General features: G+C 37.0%; 1 protein-coding gene across 1 annotated transcript in view; it reads left to right on the top strand.

Annotated features, from left to right (window-relative positions):
• RANBP17 (RAN binding protein 17) overlaps positions 1–14,714 on the top strand; it is a 324,733-nt gene that overhangs the window by 217,294 nt on the left and 92,725 nt on the right. Inside the window, exon 15 of the mRNA XM_034655658.1 lies at positions 13,857–13,930. Coding sequence (XP_034511549.1) covers positions 13,857–13,930 — 74 coding nt within the window. The remainder of the gene's footprint in view (positions 1–13,856; positions 13,931–14,714) is intronic.

Below are 14,714 nucleotides of genomic sequence, written 5' to 3'. Positions count from 1 at the left end.
CAGCAATGATAGCTATTACAGGAAATGGAGGAAATTAATAATAAAAGACAATACACTACCTCATAAATACATGCTCATCATTAGAATAGAGGATGAGAGCATTAAGCAGATACCCTGATTAATTTAACAATTTAATCCTGGAATTGGAGTACAGATATTTCAGGATTCATTTGTACATATAGATAAGTGAGAAAGGCAAAATAAACAGCTTACTTTCACAAAGTAAGATTTTTAGACAGTCCTTTTGATATGTGAAGATAACATTTTAAAAGAAAGATTGGTTATAACTAAGCAAGACATGTTTAATATGAGGTTTTATTAAATAAATAAATAACCAAGTTTCTGTATCTTTTAAAATATACAAAATGTGTTAAGGAACAGATTTGAAGCATTTTTGCCTTATATCCAATGATCTTGCTTTTTATAATTTATTCTAACAATGATCCTGCTTTTTATAATTTATTCTAGGTAACTGCTAGGAGCTATGATTTTTAAAAGACTGCATGATACTAGGAACATAAATTAGGGGGGAAAATTACTTAGGTCTCAGTATTCACTGAGTAAAGTTTAAATTAACCCTGATTAGAACATCTTTGAGTACCTTTTTGATGCATAAACTGATTTATCAAAACATGTGTTTCAGTAAATTTTGGAGGATTTTTAGAAAGAGCAAATAGTCTAAGAGTAGTTTACTAGAAAGGCTTTTTATTTTATATCACCTCGACATATGTGATTCACTTTGTCTTTTTTTCTATCGGCTATTTGGTAAAAGTCCACAATTTGCCAAAATGGTTAATAGGACACAAATATAGACATTTCATGTGATGTACCATGTAAATGTAAACCTTTGTAGTTACATGTTTCTGTAGCAAGAGAATTGTTTTAAAAGGCATGTAATTTATTAGCTATCGGTAGCTTCTTTATTGCCTTGCCGCGCTGCAGTAATAAATAAAAGAAAGTGAACTGATTTTACAAATGGCACACAAGGTGCACATTTTGTGGAAAAAAAAGTCTTTTTTTAAAGAATTGGCATTAAATCCTTTTTTTGTGATGACAAAGAGGCTAAGAGTGCAAACTGTATTTTCTGTTTATCGAAAACAGTCTTTTTTTCTCGGGGGCATTTTTTCCTATGATCATCAAGGGATTTCAAAAGCAATAAAGTGTGGAATCATTGTTCGACTTGAACAGTATTAAAACTTAGGTTTTAATTTCAGTGAAGTAATAAGATTTGAACCTGTCTCACATTACAGCACTGTAAGGCATTTAGCAATTGTATTTTAAAAGAGGTTTTTAAGATGCAGCTCACTTGTAAGCTAAATGTCTGTCAGTAATTAATAGTTTTTCTTCAGCATAGGCTGTTGTGATCAGACCAAGAAATATCTGTGTTTTTAGTAACACATTATGATAATTGTGAGTGCTTATTCCTAATTAGTCTAAATGTCTAATAATTTTCAGCTTGCTTCTCTGGCTGCTTAATAGAAAAAGAGTAACATGTAAAGCTACAGTGTGTCTTTGGGTTTTTAAAAATATGAATGTACATGCACATGTATATTTCAGTAAGCTTTACACCTAGCAAGATGATATGTCAGTTGACTCATTCATTAACCGAGTATTTTATCCTTCAGTATCATTTCCTGGTTTTCAGACATCACATCATTTGTATATGTAAAAACTGTTGCCAGATATGGTACTATATGTATAGCTAAACCCAGACTGACAATCTGGATTCTTCAATACTCAACATTGAACCTATCTTTAGTTTTCAAAAAAGACTTTAAAATATGAGCATTTCTATTAGATCAGTGTGGCAACATACTTGCTGATGAAAGATTGTATTTACCATTTTGAATTGCTATTGAAAATAATTGCCTCTACAAAAGGAAACATCTGTATGATAGCACATGGTTAAAGCTGCCATCAATTTTTAACATTTGAGGGTTGAGCTATGACCTTTTATGATGACTGTGAACAGTAACTGCCTCCATTAGCCATAAGTTTTGTTTCTTTATTTTAGTAGATGGCCTAGACTGTAAATATTAGAGAATCTAAAATAAATCAACATATTATCCTAAGGATACAAAATGTAAGAGCTATTTGTGGTTGGGAACCTTTGACAGATAGTTTGGATGAAGCAGATGATTGCCTGCCTAGCGTATCTGGTCTCCATTGCTATGCCTGCAGGCAGTTTAGTGCTATGGTTGTATATTGATGTCAGGGTTAGTACTGAGTGGCTAGCAGTGACAGATGTCTATAATTACAGGCAATGCTTCCAGTATTTCTGAAAAGCCAGCCTATGTTGAACAATTATCTTATTTCTGCCTTGCCAAAGAGCATGTTCCAATTGCTAGTATTAGCAATGGTGAATATAGTGCTTCATCTGCTGCCTTGGGACAAATGTGGGAAAAGCACTTGGTTATAAAACATAAATGCAAAATATTTTTTCAACATTTTGAATTAGTTAAGTTCAGTGTTTTCCTAATTTTTATCTCCCCATAATGTCTCTGTTGAAGGAATCTTGAAATATAAAAGCACATTTGGCATACTTATTGAGATTTTGTTTTCCCCTAGGCCTGCATGGCTCCCCAGCGCCAGTATCCCTTGCTTTACTGAATAGATGTGTTTAAGCAAAGTTGGCTTTGAAACAACTTTCTTCAACGTGAATTACATTTTCTGATTGACTTCTGTTACAAAATTGGAAGTGCATTTCAATGGACAATCTCCCACACCTTTTGATGAGGAAAATTGTAGTAAAATGATAGACGATGCTGAAATATGCAAAACATTTTAGTACACTGGTGTCTTTACATTTGCTGAGACTCGCAATTCTCAATTTTTGTTTTAACCCCTTCTGTTCAGCTTTCAACCACTCATTGTCCTTTCCTGTCTCTAAATGTTCATGACCACTTCCTTCCACACTCCTGCTTACCCACTTTCCTGACTCATTAGATATGTTTTCATGCTTGATGGTCCAAGTTCTCAACTGTCCTTTTTTCCCTGGTCATTTGCATGTGTGAGACATGGGCTGTAACACCATACTCCCCAGCTGGTACAGCTGCCTTACACAATACTCTCCAACCCTACCATTCCTAAAATCCCTAAAGTTCTAGGCACTGGGTGTTAAAACGTTGTTCATGCTCTAAGTTACAAATTCTGTATTTTCAGGTAATGTAGAATGAGAAATGCCTAGGAAATATCAGTTGAGGATATGTTGTTCTGTCTTCACCCTTTCTCTAACCTGTATTGGGGTTTCTATTTTTGTGCTTAACCACTGTGTGGAGTTACTCATTACACTTTCTCATGGAGCCTTCTCAGCAGTATTTTACTTAATGGGTATGATTATCTCCATTTTACAGAATAGGAAAAAGATTTCAGGAAGATTTAAAAACTTGTTCCGTGACAGACCCTGGGTTTGACCAAATCATCCTACTCTAAACCCAAGTTTGCTTTCCACTCTATCACATTGCCTGTGTATGTGTTTAGGCATGAGTCTAGGCATATGCTCAGTTTTAAGTGTAATGATGATTGATAAAGCGAATCACAAGTTTCATCCCCATCTTTGCTGTTTTATTTCCCAAGGAAAAAAACTTATCTCTGCAACCACAGATTCTCATCCTGGCTAGCCATCAGTCACAAGAGAACTAAGCTAGTTCTAGATCCTAGATATTTGATATAATCCATCCTACCATGTAAGAAACAGCTCACCCTATAGTCTAGTATCAGAGGCCAATATTATATTCATATATGAAGGGCAGCCCCTTTCTGTTCTTACTGAGCCTACCACACAAAAACTCTTTTGGTAATTTAAAACTCTAATGATGGTGTTTAGAACCCTTTCTCTGTGTGCATTAATTTAGCAAAGAAAACTTGGAGAATTGGTTGGACTTACTAATCTGAATTGGGAAGACTTCGATAATTTATTGGCTCCAAGGATATAAATCATCTAATAGCCAGTGAGTTGAGAACTTACCCTGGAAATAGGAAACAGGAACTTGTGATGACTCAAAAAAGGAAGATGAGGGCTTTGAAATCAAGAACTTAAGTGATGCAGATGAGCCGTTGAGAGAAAACATCTCCTGTTGCCACAGAACATTCTGTTTTCCTCCCATTGCTTTTCTGTTCCCCCTCCTAGAAGTTAGGAGATTAGGAGGTAGGCTGCCTTTCATGAGGGCTCTCTCCCCTCTAATCACTCTGTAACCATTACTAAAGCTCCACACAGACCAACTTAGAACATACATCTACTTTCCAGCATCTAGTCCAGATAAAGCAAGAAGAAAAAGGACTGTCATCTTGGGGCATGCCTCATAATCTTTAAGCCAGACTGATGTTTGACTAGGTTTTACTTCATAATAATAGTGGCCGTTTACTGGCCACCTGTTCTGAGGGCTAATAGCTAGTGTTCATTTAGTGCTTACTGTATAATAAAAACTTTCCAAGTGCTTCTGACACTATGCCGGCAGTGCTATAGCACGTTACGACAATAATAATAACACTTACTGAAATTTTACTCTGTGCCAGGACTGTTCTAAGTGCTTTGCAGGAATTAACTACTCTAATCCTCTCAAAAATTTCATAAATTAGTCCTACTATCATCCTCATTTTTTATTTTAGAAAACTGAGGTTTAGAGGGTAAGGAACTCGATCAAAACCACTCAGTAAGTGATAGAATACAACTAGTCTTGGGCTTCAGACTAGGTCTTAACCATTTCACTAGATTTCTAATTTGTGATATCGTTATTATTCTTTCCATTTTACAGATGAAGAAGCTGAGACTCTGAGAGGCTAACTAATTTAACTAGGATTACAGGTTTAATTCATTAAATAAAAATATTTATTGAATGCCTGTTATTTGTCAAGTACAGTGCTAGGCTAGCAGTGGCAGAGTCTCGCCCAAAACCCCATGTGAAAAAAACAAAACAAAACAAAAAACCCGTGTGTATTACACTATATATATATTCTGTGTTTCCTCCAAGGTGAAGTTACCAAAAATATATAAGCAATTAACTTTCCCATTTCTGTTTTACTGAGAGAAGAAGATGCTTCCTGCATAACTGCATATTGTCTTGGTTGAGGTTTTACATGCATTTTAGCTAGTTTTCAGCATGGAGAAGTGTTCAGTAGGAAATCTAAGATGGAAGCAGGACTTACCTGTTGCCCCAGATATTGCCTACCCAGAGAAACCCAGTATTCGAGTTCAAAGGCATTAACAGGCCACCAGAAGGTGAACCCTGATCGCTTACATTTGGAGTAGGCTAAACTTTTCACTAACTAGGCTAGCCTGAAGGACAGAAATTAAAAGGCAAAACAGATTATAGGAACAACATTTTTGAGTAAGATTTGAGAATGTGATGAAAAAATGAACATAATGAACATAGCTGATTTGACAGAGTAGTACAAATGTGGCTGATGTGATCGGCACCCGCTTTTCCGTTCTGTGGGCCATTATTCCTCTACTCTTTATGTCAGGTGGTTCTTCCCAGAGAGAGTTGAGAGTCTCTTAGGAGGAAAGTACAAAAGTTGCTTTGGATGTAGAAAATGGGACATGTTTCAGAGAGGCAATTTGGAGATAAATGGAATATTAATAGGTAACATGTATGAATAAAATACAGATGTTAGAAGTGGAGATGGGGACCTAGTAAAGTCTTAATACCCACTGTAACTACAATTTGTTGTGTTTTTAGAGTAGAGGATTTAGGGGAGAGTGTGGCAAGAATTAGATTAAGTGGTAGAAGACTGTATGTTGTACTTACCTTCTGAATAAATGAGTTCCATTTATTAAAAACGCACTCCTACCCAGGAAGTGGTGACTCGACCTACTTAAACCCTTAGCCCCTGTTGCCACACGTGCATAATGAGAGTGCCTCATGAGCAACAACAGTACTAAGAGATTCTTAAAAATAGTTCTGTCAACTGTTATTTATAATTTGTTCTTTTCTAGGGCTCTCCTTTAGTAATTGGTTTCTTGAATTATTCCATGGAAGCAAACCCATTGTGTAATCTATATAACCACATCCAGGCTTTGAGCGGCACTTCACCATTGTCTTTGCTCATAGCTTCCAGAATAAAATCAAAGTCCCCAGAGCATTTTAAGTGACAGCCACAAAGATCCTGAGCCACATCCTCCCTGTATCTGAAGTTGGGAAGGCGTTCTGCTCTTCCCTTATCCCTAATGTCAGGTGCCAGGTCCCTAAACTCTGTGCTTTTTAGGTTGTACGCCTGAGGAGTGATGTGTCCAGAGTTCCAGAGAAGGCTTGGAAAATAGTTAAGGTGAGTTGAGTTCCTGGTTATTGTGGTAGATCACCAGTCTTTATGCTTATCTCACCACAGCCCCAGGTTCTTATTACTATAATAGATACATGCTCACAGTGATAAGTGTAGGGGTGCTTTGTCTGGGTTCCCTTTTTAGGCACTTTAAAACCCTACAGTATGCATGTTTTATAACCAAATGTTCAACTGTCAGCTAGTAAGCAGTATTAACTGCAGAGACTGCTTAGCGTGATCGCATAGTGTGAAAGCAGCCTAGGTTTCTTGATTACAGCATTTCTGAAGTGGCCATTTCTAACCAATTATTCATACCTGAAAGGAGAAAGTTTTCCTTGGCTACATTGAATAGCATCTGTTATTGAATAGTGTCTACAGTACGTGTATCCCTTATGCCATAGTATGCTTCTGGTGGACACCTTTAGAAGGGATGAGGGATTATAGTAAAAGAAAAAATCTTTTATGTCCCAATTCCCCACCTCTACCATTACCCTATCATGAATTTCATCCAGTTTCATCTTCTTTGCTGCGAAATCTAATGATGATATAAATTTGCTATTGCAAAGAACTATATACAAAATGCCCAAAATGCCCCCGCCTTTAAACCATGGTCTCAGAATCTTCCACCGGAATTAGTCAAGCCTTCTTCTCATAGCCTTGTGCCATAGCCATGGTTAGCTTCTCATTGTATGAGCTTGGGAAGATAATAATATTTACCCGGTGTTTTCCCATGGTTTTAGCCACAGAAGACTAGTCCAACAGAAGCTTGGCCCCAGACATAGAGCGAGTTGGCAGCCAGCAGGAGCAAAGCTGTGTCAGGACAAATGTACACTCCCCATCTTCTCTAGTTGGCTTTCAGCTGGTTGCACCACAGGAGTCTTTCTATGGGCTGTGTATCCTGTGACCAATAACTGGTGCACTCGACCCGGGTCCCTCTTGGCTAGTGAAGGCCTGTCGGGAGACATTAGGTTCATGCTGGTGGAGATCCTTAGTCAGTGGCTCCCTGAAGGAAAATGAGGCAAACAGCCAGCTTCTGTTGAACAGGTGGTAGTTAGACCTTAGATCTGGTCGGGGCGGGGGGTGGGGGGGCGGACAGGAGGCAGGGAAAGAATCTCTCCAAAATTACCAGTATTGCTGGTTTTCACACTGTACCTGTACTCCTCTTTCAAATAAATGATTGTTTAGAAACTAATCCAAAAATATCTCTGGCAGCATCTGGAGCCCTTCCTTAGCAGTCTGGATTTGGGCCCAAGTTAGGAATGGAAACCCCACTGGGGTGCAAGCAAAAGAGGAAGCATGTTCTTAGCCATGCATCAGTGGAGGCCCCTACTGGGAGAGGGGATTATCACAAGGCAGCAGGCAGCCCTGCACCCCAGCCTGCTGAGTTCATGCTTTGTGCCACAGGATGTGGAGCGAAGGAAATGCGAGGCCAAAGTGGTCGCTCCAAGTTTTCTTATACAATGGCTTATTCAAGCAGATTGGGAATGCCTCTTAAGAGATTTGTTAGGTACATGTCCCCTTAGCAAGATGGCCACCACAGATGGTGGGTTCAGATATTCTAATGGAAATAAACATCTAACGTTCATATTTATTTTGTACTTCCATAGTCAGCTTTTCTTTTTATCAGTTGCCATTCTGTATTCCACTGAATGAGGCAAGCAGAATTCTAACCTTTCACCAGTTGGTTTCCATCATTAACTATGGTTTTAAAATTAAATTCTGGCAAAAGATTTTTTACCTAATTTTAGTCTTTTGTGATGCTACTTTAAATGATATGGAAAAATTAGTCAGCCAAGGTTAACATGTATCTATTCAGTAACACTAAGTTTGTATATTTAATATGAAGCAATGATATTTGTACCATTATGTCTTTTGATGTGGTCTTAAGTTAACTGTGATGATCATGTTTTATTCTGCTTCAAGTGTTAATGAAAGACCGCAGTCTTTAGTTCCAAAAGGTTTAGATCCTCTATTCCCTTTTACACCTCTCCTTCTCCTCCCCCTCACCCCCCACCTTTACTTCATCGGGTCTCTTTTATAGAAAGCACTGACTGCATTGACGTCAGGGGCACTTGAAGCCTAAAACAAAAATATGAAAATTGATTCCTTATTCGTAATAAGTAATGAATAATAACCACACTAAGTTCCAAAATTCTTTTCCTAAGGAATGTTACTGCTTTCACTATATTAGATTCTTTTTGGTGACAGGTTTTGTTTTACCACATTACAACCAGTTAAAAATCTTGATAAATTATTTCAGCAGATTGAAACAATACCTTGAAATGTACAACAGTTCGGGGGTTTTAAAAAAATTTATGGTATTAATTTTGTATTATTACATGCGAATTTTGGAGGATAAATTGGTTCAGGAAAGTGTATCATCTAATGGCAGAATACTTTGCTGTTGATTTCCACAGCACTGCTAATTTTCTGCATTGAGCCTGCTTACAAAAGCTCTTTGAGAAGTTATAACATCTTAAACATTTATAGAAAGGCCTAAGGGTATTAACTTGCTGTAATTTTCTGAAGATTCATTATCCAAAATCTTAATTCATTATAACAACTCTTATGAAAACCTATAGAACCAGTGTTTTCTCTTATTTTCTTATTTGCACAGAGTGAGAGATTCATTGTTCTTTTTAATTTGTTTCATGTGGTGCTTTTGAGTACATTTCATAGAGGGCTGTTATTGAATTTCTGTGACTGTCATTATATATCCATACAACCTTTAGGAACTAATATTCTGGGTTTCCCAGTTCTGTAATCTACTTCAAATTTAAGGATTGACATAATTAGTTTCTTCAAAGTTATAACCAGAATGTTAGAGACAACACTGTAGATACCCAAGACCAGGAATTAGGATTGGAAAAAGAAAGCAATTTAAAAAATTATCACAGCACATGCTTTTATTCTTTATTAAGTTAAATTTGCAACTCAGAATCTTACTGCTATTTGTATGCTATTGCTTGTCTGGTTTTCTTATCTTGTCTGGTTTCCCTTTTAAAAAGCCAGATACAAGATCATTTAAGCTACCTGCCTGTGCACAGGCAATATTTGGTCATTTGGTTAGTTGAGGAGTTAGAGGACATATGGGTTGTTGAAGCCTTATGTACATGCCCAAATGCTTCTTTCTGAAATTGAAGAGTAACTAAGCAGAGTCAAACAGAGATAAGAAAACAAACATAGTAAAACAGTTTTTTAGGAGCATGCCTTCTCAAATCTGTAATAATGATGATTCCTTACATTTTTAGCAATTTTCTGTATTTCAAGAGCTAGAGGGATGGATGAGTGGTTAAAATGGATAATTTTTCTAGCTTCTAAGATAATAGCTATGTAGAAGTAGAAAAAATGCAGTTTTTGTATCATGAAATTTTGAAGCTTTATGACCTTGAATGAATACCATTTCTGACCATGCTTCAAGTGTGTGAATTGACTGAATATGTATGTAAAGATTTCAGAGTTAGTGCAGATTTAAGGTTTTGTTTGTTTTAACTTTATCTGTGCAGTGTGGGAATCTTTGAGGTAAGCACCCTCTTACTTTTCTGTTCTTTTGTATGTAAAGAGCCTTCTCTTGAAAGTTATTATCTGACAGTTTTTAGCACCTACTATGAGAAAGGGTCCATGAGAGAAGCAGCATTTGTTGAGTAACTACTAAATGCCAAGCTCTGTATTAGGTATCATCATTTCATCTGCCCAAAAGCCATTAAGTAGCTATTATTATTCCTGTTTTACAGATAGGAAACCAAGATTCAGAGACTTAAGCCTTGTTAGTGGCAGATGCAGAATTCAAATCCAGATATCTTTGGGACTAAAGCGCTTCTACATTGCTAAGTTTATCAAGGCAATGTTCTACTTACTACTGGAGATGTTAAATAAATATTTTCCCTGCCATCAGGTAGCACATGCTTGAAATAGTGGAAGAAAGACATATGCACATGGAAAAATAATACCACAACAAAATTGTGTTCTGTTGTATCATATGGGAAGTGCCACTAACAGACTAGCAACAATAACAAAGGAGGGGAGCTCTTCTTACTACATCTATAGGGAGAACTTCCAGAAATATTATTTAACCATTAACACCACATCTTTTTAAATAATGAAATTTTACCAGGGTTACTTCTGGGGAGTAGAATTTTGGGTATATTATTTTCACAGAGAAAATGTTCTGTGTGAAAACCACACCTTTTATGGGTTGTTTTCCTTTGGTTAAAAAATTGTGAAAGAAATGAAATCAGCCAAATGTGCATTTTAACATTACATTCATTTTTTTATTCATTTAACAAACATTTATCGAGTATTAGGTATGGGAGATAAAAGAAAATCGTCTCTGTCCTCAGGGAGCTTATAGTCTAAAAGAGAAATACAGGCATACTAAGAAAAAGAAGAAGAGCAGAAGGCCCAGATGGCCAGGCAAAACTAGCTTGTAATGAGTGCACGTCCAGTTATGTGAAACACATAACCAAAGGCATAGCCATTTTCAACTTCACTGTTTCCCCCAGAGAAGAATGGACAACACACATGAGCTTATTAGTCTCTTATTTCTTAAATCTCTGCTTATTTTTCATAATGATCTAATTACCTTAATTGATTCTGAAATAAAAAATGAGGAATCTATGAACTTGAAGGGATTCTTTTTTTCCCCTTCTTGCATTCCTATGCCAACTTCTGTATCCTTCCTTAAAATGAGTATTGTGATGTAGTTCTTCTTGCTGTAATAAAATTTTTTTCGGTGAAGTGATAAAAGTCCTACAAAATGTTGAAATCCCCTAAATATCGTGTTAGATTTTTCCTGTAGAAAGCTTTCATTGACTTGTGCTTTGTGGTAAACATTCTTAAAGATATTTCCTCACTGGACAGACTACTTCCCACCCCCAAATTATATATGCCTATGGTATAATTAAATTCCAAATGTTTCAAGACATTTTCATATTATCTGCATGCTCTCTGAATGATAAGGTGCCTTGGAAAATGTGAGACAGTCTTTTAAAAGAAATGCAGTAATCATACATTGATTTTAAATGACCCTGTCACACGTGAAAACAAATCAGATTGTTGCTCTTAATGAGCTTTTCAATTTACTATTCAGTAGATCAGATAAGTGGATTTAAGAGGTAATGATCCTGTTTAGTACTCAAGCTTGACTGTCAGATCCTAGTAGTGGAGAGAAATCCCTAGGGACAAAAACGTTGACACAGTTCTAGATGGGATAATGGGAATCAAAGCTAATGGATGATAAAAGGAATGGTGCAAGTTACAAGGATAATTGTGGATTAAAGCACTGCCATGTGTCAATGTTGACTGTTTTTTCTAGTAACTTATTGGGTCAAATCTGATGCTCTGAGAAACTGTTTTGACAGCAGAGCACAACAGACCTGCCTGCCTAGCTTCCTCCTCTCCTGAAGCCAGGGATAACACAGAAAATTTCCTTGTAAGAACTACCAATTAAAGAAAGATATTTTTAAATGTTAAAATGTCTCGAATGTTTAAAATCACATTTTAGCTATTATATTTTTATTATTCAATGTGGCTTGGGTAAAATCAAAATTAGATTAATTCTGAGCTATGCCATTAAAAAAATAGCACTTCTAAAGCCTTGAAAATGTAAACTTTGGTTTTACAAAAACATGATACAGTATAGTGGGGGAGATGGACACCCAGACGATTACAGTGTGGAAAATACCGTGAGAGAGGGATAGACCAGACACTGTGGGAACATAAAGGAGAGTGCAACTCATTCTTCCTGGGAAGGCCGAGAAGGCTTCTGAGGAGATGACTTTTGAATGGGAATCAAGGGGGGAGGATGAAGGCAAAATGATTCAGGCAAAATGAACAGTACGTGAACTCCTAGAAATCTGAAATTGCATGAGAAGCGTCGGTTGATCCATCAGTATTTCACTGTGGCTTCATATGAAGATGAGGTGTGTTGGGGCCAAGTTGTAAAGGGCTTCGTGTGCCATGAATTATATCAATATCAGATTTTCCAAGGGCCCAATTTACTCCCATCCATGTGAGAGGTTTCAGATTATGCTGAGAAAAGGTAAACTTCCCTTTCTACATACCAGTCTTCCTTTGAGCCTTCTATGTGTTTAAAGGTTTCTGATCATTGAGGATTGGTGGTAACTCAATTCCTGAGATTTTCTCTCCCTGGCTCCCTCTTCCCCCTAAACATCTTACAAACACAGTGATGGTTTCAACCTTATGAGAGATCAAGGCCTACTCTCATGAGCAAAGTCATAGATACAGTAATTGAAATGCTTTTCTATAGGGCTCAGAAATTAGCAGAAGAGGCAACAGGAATGTGAATCTCAATCTTCTTTCTCTCTCCCCCAGCTTTTCCCTTCCACCTTTCTGCCCCTTCTTTCCTTCTCTTGCCCTCTCCACTTGCTCCGTCCTTTCCCTCTTTCTTTCCCATTGATTCACTACCAGCCTAAGCAGCTTCTGGTTTTAGGACTTATGTTGAAAGCCCAGAACATGAGCTTCTGCTTTGAATGGTGTTTAAAATCCAGATATGAGATCTCTGCCATGAACAGCCTCTCTCCTCTGTATAACCCTATAATTCTGGGTGATTTGTGGTGCCCTGTGATTTTTATCTCACCTTCATGACCTATGGCAGTATACCAAGCTGGTGTTTACATGTGAAAAGCAAAAGGCATAGGGAGTGAAAGCTAAGTTGCCATACATACCCCAGGAAATAGGCAGATCAGGAGGAAGTGAGAGAATACAATCACAGGGGATCAAATCACAGAAGAGAAATCCCATACAGCTGGTGTCTGGCAGGGATAACCTGGAATCACACCAGAGCATCAGGGAGTATGGAGGTGTCGACCCACCTCTCAGCTTTGCCAGGCTATTAGGAAATATTCCATTGGCTGCTGGTGGCATTTTCCCACTTGAAGTGGGATATGTGTTTATAAGCTCAATGGGCTTAGGTTGGGACTGAAATGTTGCACCCCAAAGTCTGCAATCAGCACTCCCTAATTGGAAGCTTAGTGGATTCCCAGGCCCCTGATGTATTCAGCAGAGAATCTCTGAGCCTGGGATTTCCGTTTCAGCATGGAAAGTAAGACCTATCTGTATATTTGGGGGAGCTTAATTGAGAGATTTTTTGAGGAGAATGTCTATAAATTCTTTAATTTCCTCTTACTTTTGAAATCCGTATTTTTTTTAACTGACTAACATAAGCCTGAATTATTTGATGGTTTGCTGATATCTGGGATAGATAGAAATTTTTTAAATGTTGGAACCTTTTATTGAGACACTCCATTTTTTAGCCCTTTATGTACGTATGCCTGTCTTCGAGAAAGGGATGGTGTACCACTTTGAGGAAAAAAAAAACCATGTGGTGTTCTGGGAACAAAGTGGGTATGTGAGTATGGGTGTGTATTTCAAAATAAGAGAGGTGCTGCCTGGAGGAAAAAGAGAGTAAATTATTAAATTATACTTTTAAAAAAAATCCTTCATTTGCTCTCCCTACCCACTCCCTTCTTCAGTGTGGATGCAGCAATGCTTTAAGTCTTACATTTGTTCAATTTGAATAGTCTTTTGAAAATACATGCTAATGATAAAGCTTTTAACAATTAAATGTTTTCATCCAGGTATATGCCCGTATGTCAGAAGTTTTAGGAATAACAGATGACAACCATGTTCTAGAAACATTCATGACGAAAATGTGAGTTCTTTGATTTTTCTTTTGTTTTTGTTAAAGCTTTGAATGTAATAGAAATTTTTACTGTGTTTAAATCTCTTAATAATTTTTGTTTCTTAATAAAAGACCTTTTTAAATTATGCTATAATTCTTAGAATGGTAGCATTGTTCTTAATTGAAACTTAATTTCACATATTTAAAATTCACCCCCCAAAAGACATTCTTATTTGTCAAGGTACCCATACAACTGCAGTATGCAACATCAAAGCATGGTTTTAAAACGTTTACAGACTTTGATTCTTCAAGTCAATTTGACAGCATTTTTGTTTTTAATTAGAAAGAAAATACCCAATTTCAAAGACCAACTGAAGAGATTATTCCAAACTGGAATCATTGGGAGAGGTTTGATTGCCTTAAGACAGGGCATTCTTGATTCCAGCAGGAATATATGGCTATCAAAGACATACTCATGGAAACTTCCCTTAAATCATCCTTTATAATCTGTTAGCAGAATTAACTAGTTTCTAGTCATGGACATAATTTTGTACAGTTAGCCTGAATTTGTATGCCTCCATTTGGCAACCCGCTTTATCTGTGTAACAGATAAGACATCACTGTGTTGCTTGCAGAGAACAAAGCTACATAAACAATCGTGATCATAAGAAGTGAGCTTTGGAGCCACAAGTTTGATGGTTCATTTCTTGGCAGTAACTGCGAGCCTCTATTTGACTTCCTTTGTAACTCTTGCTGTCATTCCCTAATAAGTTTGTTTTAGATGCAAACTTGATGTTTCTTCTGTGAAACAGGC

The sequence above is a fragment of the Ailuropoda melanoleuca genome, chromosome 3 (assembly GCF_002007445.2).
Source record: "Ailuropoda melanoleuca isolate Jingjing chromosome 3, ASM200744v2, whole genome shotgun sequence".
In the NCBI taxonomy this organism is placed as follows: domain Eukaryota; kingdom Metazoa; phylum Chordata; class Mammalia; order Carnivora; family Ursidae; genus Ailuropoda; species Ailuropoda melanoleuca.
Note: the sequence above shows the minus strand (reverse complement) of the source record. Positions and strands in the feature narration are given on the sequence as shown.